The sequence below is a fragment of the Dipodomys spectabilis genome, unplaced genomic scaffold (assembly GCF_019054845.1).
Source record: "Dipodomys spectabilis isolate Male_0828 unplaced genomic scaffold, ASM1905484v1 ptg000054l, whole genome shotgun sequence".
NCBI classification, from domain to species: Eukaryota; Metazoa; Chordata; class Mammalia; order Rodentia; family Heteromyidae; genus Dipodomys; species Dipodomys spectabilis.
The window spans coordinates 4,540,962-4,560,523 of record NW_024870731.1 but is presented as its reverse complement, the minus strand read 5'-3'; the positions used below and the strand labels follow the sequence as shown (position 1 = coordinate 4,560,523).

At 36.7% G+C, this 19,562-nt stretch overlaps 1 protein-coding gene across 1 annotated transcript in view; it reads left to right on the top strand.

Annotated features, from left to right (window-relative positions):
* The window catches only part of Cacna2d3 (calcium voltage-gated channel auxiliary subunit alpha2delta 3), a 927,251-nt gene that overhangs the window by 289,133 nt on the left and 618,556 nt on the right, over positions 1-19,562 (top strand). Inside the window, exon 4 of the mRNA XM_042679948.1 lies at positions 4,302-4,361. Coding sequence (XP_042535882.1) covers positions 4,302-4,361 — 60 coding nt within the window. The remainder of the gene's footprint in view (positions 1-4,301; positions 4,362-19,562) is intronic.

Sequence of the window (19,562 nt, the reverse complement as noted above, 5' to 3'; positions counted from 1 at the left end):
TATAAATATTGTCCAGATCCTTGGCTTCTAACATTGCTTATTTATAAGCTAGCTCTTGTTTGTATTTGTTTCACTAAAAGAATAGTTATGTTTAAATATAAAAAGTCAATGAAATGTACATCAACTCATGAGTTATAACCATGTAGCTGGTAGGTGCTTTGTTTGAAGATAGGATGTATATTCCAGTTATATTGTTATCATTTTTATTGAGTCAGGAAATACTTGGACATTAAAGGAGGGGGGGGGGGGAAATCTGTGGCCAAAAATGCTGTTTTTCTCTTACCTCAAAGCTCAGTTCTGAAGATTGCAGTCTTCAAAGCCTTTTTTATTTCCAGTGTTCAATTTTAATTAAAAACCACATTCAATTCTATAATCCCATCTGCAGATTCAAAAAGGGAATTCATATAAGAGAAAATTAACTTATTATTATTAAAAGTACACAGCCTTTCTAATAGATATAATAGAAAAACCATCTTCTGCAGGCTCACTGGTGGTTCCCTACATAATAACTAAAATATTAGCATATTTAATGGATTTTCTCACCTGCGAATGATGAACTTATTTTTTAAAACATACTTCATTTGACTTCGGTGATAAGGGCATTTTCCCCAGGAAAGAGATGTTATAGGCTGCTATTTTCTACTGGCAGCTATCAGAATTTGAACTCTTTGAAGTCTTGACTTTGTTAGATGCAGATTCCGTTTATTCTTTTTTAGGCAAATTTATGGCACATGGTTAATCTCTTAAATTGTATTTCCTAAAATAATTCACCTATGGGTTGTTCTGGTGGATCATACCTGTAATCCTAGCTACTCAGGAGTCTGGGATCTGAGGATCATGGTTCAAAGCCAGCATGTGGGAAAGCCCACTCTTACTTCCAATTAAACACATACACACATACGTACACACATACACAAGCTGGAAGTAAGTAGAGCTGTGGCTCAAATGATGGTACACTAACTAGCTTTGAGCATAAAAGCTCAGGAGCAGTGCCCAGGCCCTGGGTTCAAGCTTCAGGACCAGCACTCAAAAAAAAGTCATCTATTCTCTGTTCCACTTATTAGGCACATGGTTCACACTTGTGTGCATACACACTCACATACATATCATATATATATATATACATATACATAGATATATGTATATATCTACACATATATGTAAATATATACATTTATATATGCATATACACATATATATGCATATACACACATATATACATGCATATACATAGATGTATACATCTATGTATATGTGTGTATGTGTAGAGAGAGAGAGAAGAGAGAGGGTTTGAATTCATTGCCTAGTATTTGCTAAGCCACTCTCTCAACCCATAGGCTCAGTCAATAGGCTTTGCTGTTGTGCAGAGTCTACATGTGTTGATTATCATGACTATGCACAACAGCAGAACATTTTCTGGGGTTTCCCCTTGGCATTCTCCAAGAAAATGTAAGCCTGTCTTCAGTGGCATCAGCAGGCAAGTCCAGGTAACACTGTGGATGGCAGCTAAAAGGAATTACTTTCAAAGAGCTCTATCCTAGCTGCACACAAGACAAATATGATGTATAGCTTCCAGTTCACTATTTGTTCCTCAATTGTCTTTCCCAAAGCTTTGGAGAAATCATGGGGAAATATCTGTGTAGAAAAAGGAATATGTGAGACAAATGAACTTTTAAAAAGGGCTGTGCAAATTTTAACTTGAAAAGGAGCATAAAAGCTGGTCAGCAGGGTTTGATTCTTAAGTCTTGTCTGTTCTCAGCACATGAGTCAGTGTCTGGGCTGATATTTGCAGTTATCATAGTAGGACTGGGTTGTTTCCTTTGTGTACTGTACCCTATTTTTTGTATTTCAGTGTGTGTGGTTGAAATACATTTCACGTCGCTTTATGGGAATATGTCATAGGCTATGTATTTGTGTATCCTATATTCATACATAAATAAAATACGATATGTAGAATGCATTCCACATGTCATATTGTATGTATGATAGACATGTATGTATATGTAGATACATGTATAAATCAAATATTATAGATAGAATATATATCATACTGTATTCTTTCAAACTTAATCATTACTTACTTGTACCTTGTATTTGTATTTTTTTGGTTCTGTACTACTTTTTTTCCCTCTAATTCCTGTCTGTATTCTATAGAATCTATCTTGGTCATAGTGAAATTTTATTTTGTCCCTAGCTTTTGATGAGTGCTTAGACACATTAAAAACTTTTCTGGGTATTTAAGTGTTCAAAATGCATGATTTGTTTTGATAACAGAAGTATTCAGACATGCACAATATTTATGTATACTCTATAAAGCTCAATGTGTGCCTGATTTAATGATACATGTATAGACAAACATTACAAGAATAAGCACTTAGACTCATGGATTTCTCCTACCACTGCCTGTCACTCATCTGTTAGGTCTCATGCCAATACATTTGCATATTGTACAACATGATCCTGGGAGGAAGAGAAGCTTCATTGTCTAGGATTCCAAGGAAACAGTCACCCAACAAAATCCTGGGGACAATATACCCAATCTCTATAGACAGTGCCACTTTTTTGTTTCTTACTACCCTGCTTCTTGTGTCTCTCTCCTGTAAATAATTTGGATTCTCAAAGAAATGATGTGTGTATCTATACAGTCTTAAAAGAAGTTGTGAAACTTTGGATGTTTGGTTGGGCGCATTAGTCAGGTGTCAAGAATGTGGCAATGAATGGAATAGATGAGAACTGTTTTCATCCTGGGGTTCTCAAACTTGAACAACCTCACATGAGAAGTACCTGGAAAAGTGTTTATTAAAATACATTGCTGGGCCCACCCTCAAAGATTTGATTCAGTAGAACTGGATGGGGCTTGGGATTTTGCATTTTTAGCAAGTTACCCTATAACACAGGCTGAATAGAACATTTTGAGAATCCCTAGTCTAGGGTCAGCTGTGCATGTGTCTTGGATGAGAAAATGGAAGCTAAAAACAGAGAAAAGGCTTTCCTGATTGTAGTGGATTAACATCTAGTCTAGAGTGAGGATGATATATTCTGTCCCTGGTCGTTTCATATTTTCTGATTAGTCAGAGCAGGATTAGAGCCCCTCTTGACCTGCTGACCAACTATAGAAAATGTGAAAAACTCAATCTAGGTTCCTGTCTGTGGATAACTCTATCTGCAGCTGGCCATTTTATTATTCTGTACAGAAAGAGCATGTTTTGTTTTTTCTATACTGCCTAAAATTACCTAAGTATATTTTACAGTCTTTATATCTATTTCTAGTTATGAATAGGACATTTATTTGTTGATTTAAGACAGCTTAGAGATTAATATTAATATCGTTTTTCAAACATGGCCTATTTAACTCAGGTTTGTAGTATGACAAGAAAAATCCAGTTAAAGACAACATAGGTGACAAGAGATGGAGAACATAGAAATGGCTGAATTTTCCCTTGGATCCAAAGGCTTTACTTTCAATTCCATGAAGTTTGCGAGACATATTCCTTCATCCTTTAATAGTTTCCTGCTATTTCTCTAGCTTGTGATTTTATGGTGGGAAATATCTTTTTTCTGACATATACAAACTAAGGTAAAAATGATTTTGATAGTTGATTAATTTTCTTTATAGACATCATGAAATTCTTTTAATAACATTATGTTTGTTGAATTTAGTTGGCAAGATGGTATAGTGAAAGGGGCTGTGTACTTGTGGATTCTGAATATCGATTTAATTTCGGTGATTGCCTTATGGGATTGAAGATGGCTAAAATGGCATTGATGTACCATAAAATGTACATGACTATTTCCTGATATATTAGAACAGGGTACAGCAAGAGTTAATTTTGAGTGATTGAGGAAATTAAAACAACTATTCTTTTCCAAACCAATGGAGAAGCACATTTAGAGCTGTACTCAATTCAACTCAAAATATGTTGACAAATGGCCTTCTATGTTTATGGAAAGCCCTATTCTAGGTAGATTTTAGATCTGCATTGTGCCTTAAGAGCTAGAGAATGAATTGTTATGACATGAATCTAGAACATATGTGTGTTTATAGTTATACATATGCCAATATTTATTCGTGGAGTTATAGTTGAATGATAAAGGCAAAAACTAATCTTGACATTGATGGGATTACTTTCCATTTCAGAAGAACAAAGGCAACATGTTTCCGTGTGTATACCTTGAGAATGTTTGCCCATTTTTGGACAAACCTTTTGTTCTTTTGGACAAAACATTTGACAAACCTGTCTTTTCATGTTGTATATATAGAATTCAGGCTAAAATTCTGATGTTGTCTTTTGTCTTTTCAGCGTCTTGTGGAGGCTGCAGAAGAGGCACACCTGAAACATGAATTTGATGCAGACTTGCAGGTAACTGGCTGTCATTTAAGTTACATTGTTTTGTTTTTGGAAGAGAAAGGCTTGTGCAATGATGGTATTGAGCTGGAATAAATGTGCCTCTTTCTAGTAAAGGAAGAGCTGTTAACCTCAATCATTTTCTATCAATGGCAGTTAATAATGGATAATGCTATGATCTTACATGTGTATAGCCAAATTTCAATGAAAATTTCTCTAATGTTTGGGGAATTAGATCACTAACAGTAATCACCAAAGCTTTCAATGACAAAATGAAAAAATACTTGGTGCTAGTTGCTCTCATCTGTAATGCAGGCTACTCAAGTCTGAGATCCAAGGATCATTGTTTGAAGGTAGCTTGGGAAAACAAATATGAGTGACTCATATTTAATTAACCAGCAAAAAACTGGAAGTAGATGTGTGGTTCAAGTGGTAGAGCTCTAGCCTTGATTGAAAAAACCAAGCAAAGTAAAAAAGGAAAAGTAGTAGAATATATCCAAATCCACTTCAGGTGGCATTTTGAAAGCGAGATTGTGATGGCTTTATCCTTGAATTGGTTTTCAAAGTTGACATCATTATGTTTATATGCTAAATTAACACTTATTTAATAAATTTCTTGCTGTACATTTTGTACCCAGTCATGACAGACTGTGTTTGGTTAAGAAAGATTTAGATGTTGATGAGTATCAAAACTGTAGCAAAAGGCAACAAGTGAATGGAAAAATACTTGGATATTTCTGTGGGCTATTTCTGAAAGAACTTGCCAAAGTTATCATTTTGAGTTTTGTCATTTTTCCACATAGCTAGATAAATAAAAAGAGCAAACCTTAATCTTTAAGCCTGCATTTTGCTAGAGTGTATCTTTTTTAATGACATGTGCTCACCATTAGTAAATAATGTTCATTTTGCTATGCTTTCATTTATTTGGAAAAGATAAAAACAGATGTAAGTCTTTTTTTTTTTTTTTGGTCAGTTGTGGGGCTTGAACTCTGGGCCTGGGTGCTGTCCCTCAGCTCTTCAGCTCAAGGCGAGTGCTCTACCGCTAGAGCCACAGCACCACTTCCAGTTTTCTGAGTGGTTTATTGGAGATAAGAGGTTCACGGACTTTTCTACCCTGGCTGGCTTTGAACTGAGATCCTCAGATCTCAGCCTCCCAAGTAGCTAGGATTACAGGTGTGAGTCACTGGCACCCAGCCAGATGTAAGTCTTTAAGTACAAAACAATGATGACAATACAAAAAAAGCATTTAGCTATGTCTCTCCTATGGATGCACCTCCTGTCATCACTTTTTGCCTTGTGGCTACTAGAATGGACACTCAAATGGGGTAATTGATGAAAGTTTAATAAAGGGAATATTGGCCAATGTGTGTTCAAAGTTAAGAGAAACAAGTAAGTGTTGATGGTGTAGCCCAGACCTAATCATACTTCTAGGCCTGAGAAAGTATGAGGAAGGATCTGTTTTCCAGAATTAAGAGATAATGCCTATAGAAAAAGGGTACTTTTTAGAGGAGTGCAATCATTCATCGTAAACTGGCAGCAGGAGAATTAGTAGGGAAGAGAACCCAATAATTTGCTTTCTTACCTCTTGTCCACCAGTGAAGAATCTAACTCTTAGTGTAGTTGATACAGTTTAGCCTCCTGGGTCTTTGAGTTGGTTAGATTAAGGTAGAAAGATGGGTCTAGAGGGGCTAACAGAAAATAGTAAGCCCACAATCTAGGATTATTTTCAGGTATAATACACAACATGCGAAACAAAAGAAACAGAAAGGTTGACAAGCATAAGAGATTCCAGGGGATATGCAGAACTACATAGATGGTTGGGAACATTAGGAGAGCCTATATTTGGACAGGGAAATGATAGCAAAAAGATCTTACAATATTGCAAGAACCTCATCTCTCTATAGTCATCCTTACATGGTGGCTTCATCTACTGGCCACATTTATCTCCAATAAGCTGGTCTTCAGCAGTTTGGATTTCCTAGAACAGTTCAGACGGATTTAATGATTTAATATAAGCATCAGGAAACACTTTTTTAAATGTAAAGATGGCCTCTTTAGCCTTTTCAACTAATTTCTAGGGAAATGGTCCCATTTCTTTGGGAATCTAGATCCTTTTCAGAATATTGTGGTTTTACAGAAACTCAATTCAAATTAACTTTAAATCAGAGTGTAACAATGAATGAAATAAGAATCCATCTGTCTACTTGGATAAGTAGATCAAATGATAAATAGGTCATGACATACAGAAATGAAGAGAGAATGCTTTTTCAGTAGAAAGCCATCTAATACTTATGGGGGAAATGATAGAGTTATAAGAATTATGGTAATAATTGCTTCATGCAAGGATCTCCAATGGGTACTGAAACTAGTGGGCAATGTTTGATGGGAGCAGGATATTTATAATTTCCAAGTATAGTATTTGCCCACAAACAACTTATTTATGATGAAACAAAAAATTATTAACTTTATCGTGGAAAAGCCTGGCAACTACCACCTGAAATTTGCAATCAAAGTTATTGCCACTAATGTGAGAGCATGACATTGACTTCCTCTGGATGTGATTATCTGAAATAATGCAGTGTCCTTGAGGTAAAATTGTTACCCGAAATGTGTACCCCAAGTGTAATCATGATAAAGCATCAGCCAATTTAGGTTGAGGAACTTTCTGAAATTTCCTTAAAAATGTCAAGTTCAAGAAAGACAATCAGCTGGGCATGGTGGTGCCAACCTGTAATCCCAACACTGGGAAAGCTAAGGCAGGAACAGGAGGTTCATGAACTTGATACAAGACTGGGGCTACACCCTGTCAGAAGAGAAAAGAGGAGAGAAGAAAAGAGCAAGAGAAAGAGAAGAGTGAGAGAGATTGAGAACATCTTTATAATTAAGAGATTAAGGCAGCATGCCAATTAAATGTAATGTGTGATTCTAAATTAGAGTCTTGAGCTAGAAAGCAAGATTGAATATAAACAGTACATTGATAATAATATCACATCAGTGTTGGGTTACCTGATTTTGACACCTACGCTGAAATTATGTTAGAAAATACCCTTTTATTCTGGTTTTTCTTGGACCAAGATTTGGATTCACTGGTCAAGATGGAAGGAATTTTCAGGAGTAAGAAAAATTGTTGAAGTCTGGACTTCCTTGGTTAACCTGGTTCTTATGGATCTGGCATTTATAATTTGACTGAGATAAATTGTCTACTAAGCATAGGTGAGCTGAGACATGGGAGGGGATTATTTATCCTTCAGCAGAGGAAGGACATTCATGGTCTTAGTTCAACTAATATAGAGATACTTTTTATTTTTTACTTTTTGTCCATGTGAAGCTATTGCTTCCAAGAATAGTCTCATTTCCTATTATTGAAGCTTTACTAAAAAAAACCTGGTGTTACACAATTGATTCCCTCTTGTCCAACTTGGAGCTATAAACACAAATGCAGTATTGAGATCTCTCTTGATGAAAAATATGACACAGAAAACAAGTCTCTATTGTTGGTTCTGGGACCTCCTTTATATGTGAACTATCAGAGGGTACCACTGACACCTGAGCACAAAAGAGATGTTGCAATAAACTGTCAGCATTAAAGAATGTCATCCACTCTCCAGACCTCAGACCTTGGTGAAATCTCATGGTCAGAGCAAACTCTATACACTTTGGTAAAAACCTATAAAAGAGAGACCTTTGATAAAATGGACGTGCATCAAAGAAGGTTTTGAAGCTTCTGAAGCTCTAATGCTATTAAGTGCAACTCTTCTAGTAGCCTCGGTGTCAGCCCGTTGCTATTACAGAGGTAGCAGGCCTGTGCACTGGCTCTGAGTTTATTGCTCTGATGGTCCATTAGAGCTGATCAATTGTTAATTCAGTGCCACTGACCTCTTCACAACCCTGCCAGAGGATTGTTTTTTATTAAAAAAAAAGTCTCAGATACTATCACCTCATTGTGCAGTAATACCAAGAAGGACTCTGAACTGTTAGAGCAGGAAGAACAGAGGGAATGAATCCATTTTCCTACTGAAAAAAATAAATAGAAAAGCAGTATTTTTGTAAAATTTCCAAGTTTCATAGATCTGAGATTCCTTGTCACCAAACAGAAAAGAGATGTTATCACTGTCTTCCCCTCATTTTAGATGGAAGTCTTCATACTGTTGTGGCATTCAAGTACTTTAAAAATGAAGACTTTGAGCTCAGTGTGGTAGCTCATGCCTATAATCAATCCTAGGTATTGGGGCGGGGTAGGGGGAAAGCTGAGATCAGTGGAATATGGTTGGAGGACAGTCTCACCAGAAACAATATATAATACCTCCTTCTCAAACAGTAGTAAAGTGATGGTGGACCCCTCTTATCTCAACTGTACAGGAGGCTGTGATGGGGAAGATGGAGGTTCTATGCCAGCCTGACCTAGTTCAAAAGTTCTCAAGACTCCATCTCAATAGCAGAAACTGTGTGTGATAGTGGGTGCCTGTCATCCCAGTGATGATGAGAGGTATAAAATAGGACGATTACATTTCAGGTGGAAGCAGGGCAAAAAGTGAGACCCTATCTCAAAATAACCAATGCAAAAAAAAAGGACTGGAGCTGTGTCTCCATGGTAGAATACCAGCCTGGCAAGCACGATGCCCTGAGTAAAACCCAGAACTGCCAAAAAAAAAAGAGAGAATTTGCCATTTATTATTAGAGGCATCAAACGTTACCTTCCAAAAGGTCATGTCCTTTTCTTTATTGCCAGTATTCTATTTTTCACTTTAGCTTGCTCTCATAGTAACTCCAGAAGTTTAACTTTTTCACTTGTGAGCTCATGGCCTTAATGTTTACAGTTCTCTGTAAGGACCTTAAATATGGTGTTAGTTTGCTAGCCCTTAACAAAAATTATATTGAGAAAAGAGGCAAAATACAGCCTCTGATAGGCAGCATATACAAACAAAGCAAAAGTTAAAGTGTTCTATAGAAATCAAATCTGCCTCATCTTAATTTGCTGAACAACTTTCTTGTGGATCCAAGTTCAGCCTTCTCGTTGATAGCATAGGGGGTCTAGGTTGGCCTTATCTTGGTTTAGTTTTTATTTACTGATACATACATTAGGACAATTTTCTTTCATAATTGAAGTACATACACTTTATTAAAATAACATTGTTCCTTTATAAAATTTTATGATGTGAATTAACATGCGCTTATTAGAAGATTATTAATTATAATGAAAACAAAGTTATTACAAAAACAACCTATACCTTCATTATCACAAGTGATTATCTTACTGTTTCATCTTCTTTTGTTGTGATGTATAAACTAAATTCAGGGACCAAGAAGATGAGGACATAGGCCTTGAATACCTATGGGTAAATTCACAGAAAGCTAAATCTGTACATCTTGTGACCGCAGAGAGTGTCTTTTCTCTTACTAGTTTTTCCCCCAGCCCTACTGGCAGTGAAAGAGAAGAAAAAGAAGTCCTCTTGACAGTTTACTAAAAAACTGCTTATCTTTGAACTGCAACATATTTTCTTTGAAAGCTGTCTCAAATAAGTGCCAATTGCTCAGAAGTGGTGCACAGGAAAAAAAACACATGGTTTTGCATTGTGTATATGACAGAAGGTTTTTCCATTACAAAGTTTTCTATAATAATTTCTCTTTGTTGTTTTGTAAGTAATAGAAAAAAATTAAAAGCCTGGTGACATCCAGAGGGTTAACGAGCATAAGAGTGGCAGGGGACTGTGCTGAGGATACAATACCGTGTCCTGAATGTGCCCTCCTTGTCCTCATTACATGTGCCTGTTTTGTAAACACAATGGCCTTGAATTCTCTGAGCGAGGATGACCACTGCTAGTTGCTGGAGCAGCTTGCCCACTTCCTCACCCTGCAGTTGCCTGGGAGCTTTGAATGAAGGAGACCGAGCATGCACTTTGCAACTTCTTACACTAGCCACTGGGGAAGGAAGTGTTAGGAGGAAAAAGAAAAGGCAAAGGCTGAGGTTAGGTAGCTCAAGTGGGAAAGTGTCTGCCTGGCAATTGTGGAGGCCCTAAGTTTAAATCCCAGTACAGCAGCAATCAAAGAATTAGAAAGGACAATTGAAAGGCAAATAGCAGAATAGAGCCCTTCTTTATCCAGATTGGAAAGCAGATTCCCTGCTATGAGTGAGGCCTTTGTCCTAGAGAAAATTGTAGAATGTTCATGGCATACGCATGAGGAAAGAAAGGATTTAGCAGAAGGGCTGTCCTCTCCACATGTCCTTTGTTTCTGCCAAGCCAGGTTTCTTGCTTTCCACTTTCACATATCAATGGGTAGGAGGAACAAGGGAGACCCAGGCCCCAGAAGAGAAATGGTGCTGCTCAGAGATAGCTAATTGGCTTTTTTGCCATAACAACAAAGAGGTTATACCTATTGTAGAAATAAATGAAAAGAGAAGGAATTTCACATTCTATTCAAATAAGGCCATTCTTTCCTCATCTAACCTATGAAAACATACCCTTTTTATTTTTCTTTTTATCACTTTGGCAGGGAGTCAGTAGGTTTGGTTTTGTTTTTAGTTAGCACCCCATGCCAGTATCATTTATTTATATAACTGACCTGCAAATAGTTTCCAAGTAATCTTGAAGTGTGAATATTTTAATATCAAAGTCACTTCTGAGTTGTTAAATCCCCCAGTCTATATTCTTACGATATGACTGAGATACTATAGATATTATAGATTGAAATAAGGCCAATGCTATAATTTTGAGCTGTGTGTTATTCAGTTAATTGGGGGACACTTGTTATGCTCATGTTCTGACTTTTGGAAAAAAGGACTACTTGTTGGGGCTGGGAAGGAGGCTCAGTGGTAGAGCGCTTGCCTTGCATGCATGAGGCCCTGGGTTTGATTCCTCAGCACCACATATGCAAAAAGAAAAAAGCCGGAAGTAGTGCTGTGGCTCAAGTGGTAGAGCACTAGCCTTGAGCTGAAGAGCTGCAGACCCAGAGTTCAGCCCCCATGACCGGACCCAAAAAAAAAAAAAAAAAGAAAAGAAAAAGGAAGAAAAGAAAAGAAAAAGGACTAGTTGTGGAAGCTCCAGTGACAGTTATGGCGTGGAGGTATGGAAATGTAGATTCTGGCATTTACAATCCCAACTGGACCATTTATGTGCTGAAGAGTTTGCTACTGTAACTTTTGCTTATAGAAGAAAGAATGTGCTGATGTTATCTAAATGATAGCTATGATCTTACCTATATTGCTTGTACTGATTCATTCATTGGATGAATGGCTCCATATCAGGCATGACAGTGAGGATATGACCTTGAGCTGAACAGACAGTTTTTTTCTGGCTCAGAACTCATGATCTAAGGGGACAGATGTTAAAGACATGGTGACATAAAATTGCAGTCATGATAAATTATGTGAAAGAGAATTGCAGACCTTTATCACAGTGTAGGGCAAGGCTTCACCTTAGTCTAAGAACTCAGGAGACTTTTGAATAAGTCACCACAGAGTAGTGAGCTGGACTGTTTCTTTTTGTTGTTGGTGGTGGTGGTCGTGGGTCTTGAACTCTGGGCCTGGGCAATGTCCCCGAGCTCTTTAGCTCTACCAATTGAGCCACAGCATCACTTCCATTTTTCTGGTACTTTATTGGAGATAAGAGTCCCACAGACTTTCCTACCCAGGCTGGCTTTGAAACACAATCTTCAGCTCTCAGCATCTTGAGTAGCTAGGATTACAGGCTAGAGCCAATGGCACCTGGCCTGGATTGAGTTTCTAAGTTACCTCTACTATAACTAGGAGAAATCACTGCAAACACAGAGAACTTATTAATAGTATCTATTTCCATGAATACGCTTATTTTGTTTTTAGATTGTAGTTTGAATGAAAACAATTTACTTAATTTTCTTCCCATATAATAACCTTTCTTGATTTTTACCTATTTTCAAAAAGAGTTACAGAAGGCCACTCTTTTGGACTGAACTTTGACACTAGGTCCCAACAGATCAGACCAAACCAAAATGGATGCACTCATGTAAAATGCACTTAATCAAACTAGAGCTTTAAGGCAGCTGACATATCCAAAGCATATCAATTGTTTTCTGAAAACAAGATTCTATATTACCCTAGTTAGCATAATAAGAGATCTCCTTTGTTTTAATCCTTATAAAACATAACCTGATGTTAATTAATCAGCTTTTTCCCTGTATTCTCTTTCCTGTTTCTCACAAAAAACTGTTCTGCTCTTGCCCAATGGGAGCTTTCATTTTATTTTGTAGAGGCACTAGGATTCATGATTCACAAATAACAGCCAAATAGATTGCTAACTTCCTTATTTAATTTTGTCTTTTGACAATTCTAGTGACACTTTATTTTTATCCCTTTGATGATGCTTATCACTTCCTGTCCTGTTAATTTTATTCACCTTAGTGTTCTTTTATGGCTTAATTTAACATATGATTAAAAACTGGTAAGTTAAATTCCGTTTTAGATTATGGGACTCATACAAATTAAGGAATGACCTATCTCACCTATAGGCTTGTTTACAAACGGCTATCAAAAAATCTGGAAAGGAGCTGCCCAGTTAAAATACAATGTGAATTAAGCAAGGATAGGATTAGTTGTTTTTCAACATTTATTCATCCATTTATTCCTTCCAAAAAATGTTTGTTGAACCCCATTATATTCCAGACTGTACGCTAAGTACCGCAGATAAAAGAATCTAATTTCAACAGGAAATACAAGAGCCAGGATCCTAGCCCGGACTGACAATTACATTAACTGTTATGACAATTAGAATGAATGCTATTTTTTACTTTATTATATAAAAAATTAATGCAGTACACAGGCCTTAATATTTGGTAGTTTTTACTTGATAAGGAGTGGTTCCTTCTGCCTCCTTTGCAGTTAACTTTCTTCTATATCCCCAAGAAACCACCACTTTCATTTCTAACTACATAGGTTACTTTTCTATATTCTTGAACTTCATACAAAATTATGATACAAATACTCATTGGGGGCTGATTTCTTTCACTGAAGAAAAAAATGATAAAGCACTGTGATTTATCAACAATGTCAGTGCTGCATTCCTTTTTTCTTCATTTAAAGTTTGGGATAATATAAATTTATCTTTCACATTGTGCTTTAACTGTACTTTCTGCTCTAAATTTTCATTTTCTCTTAGATAAAAAACGTTTTTACTTAAAAAATAATTGGGCCAGGAAATGGAAACAAGAGCATTTTTCTTCCTTACTATTATTTTTCTTTTCTTTTTGTCTTGTTGGTTCATTAATCTGGCTTTGGAAGGGCGAGGGTGGGGGAACAAAGAAATGTAGGAACAAAGGGTGAACAAATGCAGCAATGTTATTCACTATACACTCACTATAAACTATATGGAAAATGAACTATACAACTTGTGTATGGGAATGGGAGGGAAAAATGGGGAGAGAGCAAGGGAGGAGGTGACTGTCCAAAAAGAAATATACTTTTTACTTGACTTATGTAACTGTAACCCAACTGTATATCACCTTTATAATAACAATAACAAATATATTGGGTATTGAACTTAGGGCTGCATGCTTATTAGGCAAGTTCACTACTACTTGAGTCCTGCTCCCAGCTCTCCTGTTTTTGAGGTAGACTCTCTGTAGGTTTTCTAGGCTAGTATTGAACTACTGATCTTCCTGCTTCTGCCTCCTGAATAGGTAAGATTAAAAAGTATGCACTTGCCATATCCAGCTAAAAATTCTTTTTAATGGAACTCCATTAGTCTGTAGTATTTGTGTCCAAATATTCTTATTCATGTATTTTGGAGCTCTCGTTTAAATCATACATTTTGTCTTCCTGATGAAGCAAACCTTTTCTCACTAAGAACTATCCATATTCCTGTCAACTTTTTAACTGGCTTATATTATTTCTTCTCCTTATTGTTATATTTTATAGCATGCCTGATAGCTATTTATTTATTTCAGCCTGGTAAGTTCTTTTATTTGGATTGTTTAATTTCTTTACATTTTATTTAAAGGTTGATGTAATTGTCTTTGTCCTGTTACTTCTCCTCCCTCCTTACTTTTCTTCCATCTTCTACACTCTCTTTTGCTGGTGGTATAAAGTTTGAACCCATTCTTCATATATGCTGGGAAGCACCCTACCATTGAAATACACTCCCAAATTTCTCTACATTTTTTGTTTCATTTCCTTCTTTCTTTTGGGTTATTTGAATAAATTTTAGTGCATCATTCAGTTTCTCTATTTTCTTTTAATCTACCTTAAAACATTTTTAGTTGTGGTTTTAAAGATCACAATAGTCATTATACATACATACACACACACACACACACACACACACACACACACGTTTTTTATTGTAAAAATACTATACAGAGGGGTTACGTTAGATGAGTAAGGTAATGAGTACATTTCCTATCGAGCATTGTTACCTTCTCCTTTGCTTTTCCCCTAGCATCCCTTCCTCTCCACCTCTCCAGCTTCCCACTTACCCTCAAAGTTTTAATGTTTGTTTCCAACATAATGTCTTGTACATCTCTTTGTTACAGTGGGTTAACCTGTATCCTTATTTAAGGATTTTGTTATTTCCCATCCCCTCCCCAAATTAGAAAAATGTATATACAAGATGCAGGGCAATGGAATCAAATACAGTGAAAACAGGGGTTATACTGTGGGGGAAGAACATACAAAAGAAACAAAAAAAAACCCCATATAGTACATTATGAATACATTAAAAACAATATCAAGAAAGAAAAAGAACTTTTGTGTCCCTATCTTGGTGTTTATTTTTATTAACCTCATCTTATAAGGTCATATGTACATAGCTTTTGATCTTTTCTGCTTATCCTAGACATACAATAGTTATTGCAAAAAAGGGAAACCACGGGACCTATGTTTCTTTGGGCCTGATTTACTTCACTTAATATGTTTTTCCAAGTCTTTCCATATCAAGACAAATGGAGCGATGTCATTCTGATGGAGGCATAGAATTCCATTGTATCTATATGCCACATTTTCTTGATCCATTCATCTACTGAGGGGCATCTGCGTTGGTTCCATATCTTAGCTATGGTAAATAATGCTGCAATAAACATAGTGATGCTGATAGCTTTAGTGTGGTCTTGTTTGTGAACATTTGGGTAAATGCCCCAAAGTGGGATTGCTGGATCATAGGGAACATCCATACTGCTTTTTATAGTGGTTGAACAAGTTTACACTCCCCTCAACAATGCAGTAGAGTTCCATTCTGTTCATATCCCCTCCAGCATCTGTTGTAATTAGATTTCTTGATTATAGCCATTCTAACTGGGCTGAGGTAGAATCTCAATGTTTTGATTTGCATTTCTTTTATGGCTAGAGAAGTTGACCATTTCTTCATGTGTCTATTGGCCATTCTTATTTCCTCTTCAGAGAAGTTTTTCTTTAGTCTTTAGCCCACTTATTTATTGGGCAGTTATTTCTTTGAGGATTTGTTGTTGGGGAGTTAATTTTTTGAGTTCTAAGTATATTTTAGATATGAGAGTTGTATGGCTAGTGATGATGTTCTCCCAATCCATGAGTTTTCTATTGATCTTGCTAGCTATGTCCTTTGCTATGCAAAAGCTCTGCAATTTCATGCAATCCCATTTGTCCAACATTCTTTGATTTGTTGTGTTTCTGGGTCTCTACTAAGGAAATTTTGGCCTGTGCCAAGGAACCCTAGCGTTTCTCCTATTCCTTCCTATAATGTTTTCAGGGTGTCTGTTTTGACTTTGAGGTGTTTGATCCATTTGGAGTTGCTTCTGGTGCAGGGTGATATATAAGGATCTAGCTTTAGTTTTATTAAATTGAGGAATGTTCCATGGATTCCTAGTTTTTCCAGAGCCTTCATCATAAAAGGGTATTGGATATTGTCTGCATCTACTGAGATTATCATGTGGTTCTTATCCTTGCTCTTGTTGATGTAATGAATTATATTAATTGATTTGCATATATTGAACCAGCTTTGCATCCCTGAAATGAATCCTGTTTGATCATGATGTATGATTTTTTTTGATGAATTGTTGAAGTCAATTGGCCCAAATTCTGTTGAGAAGTTTTGCTTTGATGTTCATCAAAGAAATGGGTCTATAGTTCTATTTCTTTGATGAGTCCTTACCTGGTTTTGGAATGAGGGTTACTATGGCTTCAGAGAAAGTTTGATAGTGAACTTTCACTTTCAATTTCATTGAAAAGTTGTAGGATTATGGGTGTGAGCTCTGCCTTGAAGGCCTTGTAGCATTCAGTTTTAAATCCATCTGGTCCTGGGCTTTTCTTGGGTGGAGATCTCTTATTGCTGTTTCTATTTTGATACTTGATATGGATCTGTTAAGTTGGTTTAAATTATCTTGGTTTAGTTTCAGCATGTCGATATTTGCTAGAAAATTGTCCATTTCTTCCAGATTCTCAAACATTAGCATAAAGGTTTGAGAAGTATCCCCTTATAATGTTTTGAATCTTGGTTGTTTCTGTGGTGACGTTTCCATTCTCATCTCTGAGTTTGTTTATTTGGGTGTGTTCTGTTTTTTTTTTTTTTTCTGATACAATTTGCTTAGGGTATGTCAAATCTGTTACTTTTTTCAAAGAGCCAACTCTGTTGGTTGATTCTTTCTGTGATTTTTTTTGTGTTCTAATTCATTTAATTCTGATTTAATTTTAATTATTTTTTTCCATCTACTGGATTGGGGTTTAACTTGCTGCTCTTTTTCAAGGAGGCTCAGATGTCTCATTAAATTGTTTGTTTCAGATCTCCCCAATTTGTCTATGTAGGAACTCAGAGATATAAGTTTGCGTATGAGTACTGCCTTTGCTGTATCCCTGGGGAGCTGGTAGTTTGTGTGTTCATTTTTGCTGATCATCATGAATATTTGAATTTCCTTTATGATCTCTTCCATGACCCACTGGTGATTCAACAGTGTGTTGTTCAGCCTCTACATGTTACAGATAGCTTTTGGTGTCGAGTTCTAATTTTATTCCCTTGTATTCTGAATGAATGCAGGGCATAAATTCAACATTTCTGAAACTGAACAAATTTGCTTTGTGACCTAAAATGTCTATTTTGGAGAATGTTCCATGTGCTTCTGAGAATAATGTATATTCTGATTCTGTTGGGTGAAGTATTCGGTAGATATCTGTTAAGTCTAGTTGATCTATGCAGTTGTTTAAATCTAAGGCTTCTCTGTTGAGTTTTTCTCAGGGTGACCTATCCAGCGGGGATACTGGTATTTTAAAGTCCCCAACAATTAATGTCTTTGGATCTATGTGAGATTTGAGGGAAAGTAGTGTTTCTTGGATAAATTTGGGTGCTCCATTGTTTGGTGAATACATATTTAGAATTGTAACATCCTCCTGAAGGATAGATCCCTTAATTAGTATGTAATAACCTACTTTATCTCTTCTCACTGATTATAATTTGAAGTGTATTTTATCTGATATTAAGATTTCAACTCCCGCCTGTTTATGGGGCCCATTTGGTTGGTAGATTTGATTCTAGCCTTTCACTTTCAGAATATGTTTGTTTTTATGGGCAAGGTGTGTCTCTTGAAGGCAGAAGATAGAAGGATCTTGCTTTTTGATCCAACTAGACAGTGTATGTTGCTTAATTGGAGAGTTAAGACCATTAATATTGAGAGTACTGATAGGTGTTTGGTAGTTCCTGCCATGCTATCTACTTTCTTGGGGGCTGTGCCAACTGTGTTCATCCTATGCTTCTTAGATTCTTTGTTTGGGAGCTGTTTCTTGGTCTTTATCATGCTCTTGTTGGTTTCTATGTGTAGACATCTTTAAGTATCTTTCATAGGGCTGGTGTGGTGAAGATAAATTGTTTCAATTTGTTTTTAGTATGGAAGGTTTTCCTTTGACCTTCTGTTATGAAGGAGAGTTTAGGTGGGTAAAGTATTCTTGATTGATAGTTGTTCGTCTTTAGGGTGGCATAACCCATTCCAGGTTCTTCTTGCTTTAATTGTCTCTGCTCAGAAATCTGAAGTTATTCTGATTTTTTTTGGGGGGGGGGGGTCCAGTCGTAGGGCCTGAACTTTGGGCCTGGGCGCTGTCCCTCAGCTCTTCAGCTCAAGGCTAGCACTCTACCACTTGAGCCACAGCACCACTTCCGGCTTTTTTCTTTTTGCTTATGTGGTGCTGAGGAATCGAACCCCAGGCCTCATGCATGCAAGGCAAGTGCTCTACCACTGAGCCACCTTCCCAGCCCCTCTGATTTTTTTTTTAAAGAAGATTGATCTTTTCTCCTTGACAGCTTTAAGGGTCCTTTTCTTGGTATGAATTGATCCTGTGCGGATTATAATGTGATTGTGGGATGTCCTGTTCTGGTTTGTTCTATTTGGGGTTCTAAAGGCTTCTTACATCTGAATAGACATATCTTTTTGCATGTTTGGGAAGTTCTCTGTTAGAGTCTAGTTAAATAAATTTTGTAGTCCATTAGCTTCTGTCTCTAGGTGCTCCTCTACACACATTAGCCTCAGATTAGGCCTTCTGATAGTGTATTCCTAAATGTTGAATGGATCTTGGACTTGAATAGTTGTCTATTCTTTCTCTATTAATATCTAGGGTCTCTTCAATCCCAGAGATTCGATCTTCTGCATGGTCTAATCTACTGTCAAGTCTTTCTACTTCGTTTTTTATTTCTTTTCCTTCTAATTGGTTGGCTTTGATGGCTTCAAATTCTTTGTTGGGCCTTTGTTTTAGATCTTTTATGAACTTCTTTACTTCCTAAATTTGGTTTTTAGTGTTCATTCTCAAATCCCTTAGTTGATTGGTTATGGTTTCATTGGACTCCATTTCCTTTTGTTGGGGTCCATTCAGCATTCCCTTTGTGGCCTCCCTGGATTCCTTCAGGTGTTTGTTTGTGGATTTCCTGAATGCCTCCATTAGTCTTTGTCTGTTCTCATATTGCTCATGAAATTCCTGTATTAATCTTTGATTAGCTTCCTCACACTTGCGAAATTCATGTATTAACCTTTGTTTAGCCTCATCATGCTCGTGAAATTCTTGTATTAATCTTTGGTTAGCCTCCTCCCACTCGTGGTTTTCCATATCCTGCTCATGCTTTTCCCTATCACTTTCACACACAGGGTCCTTTGCAGGCTCTCAATCATTTCATTCAGCATGTTTAAAGTAGTGCTTGTAGAGCATTTTGGAACTCTCTTCTGGATTATTCATTAACTGCTCTGTGACCTGATTATCGTGAATGGGAGTTGAGATACCTGGACTTGCAATTTTTCTTGTGTTTC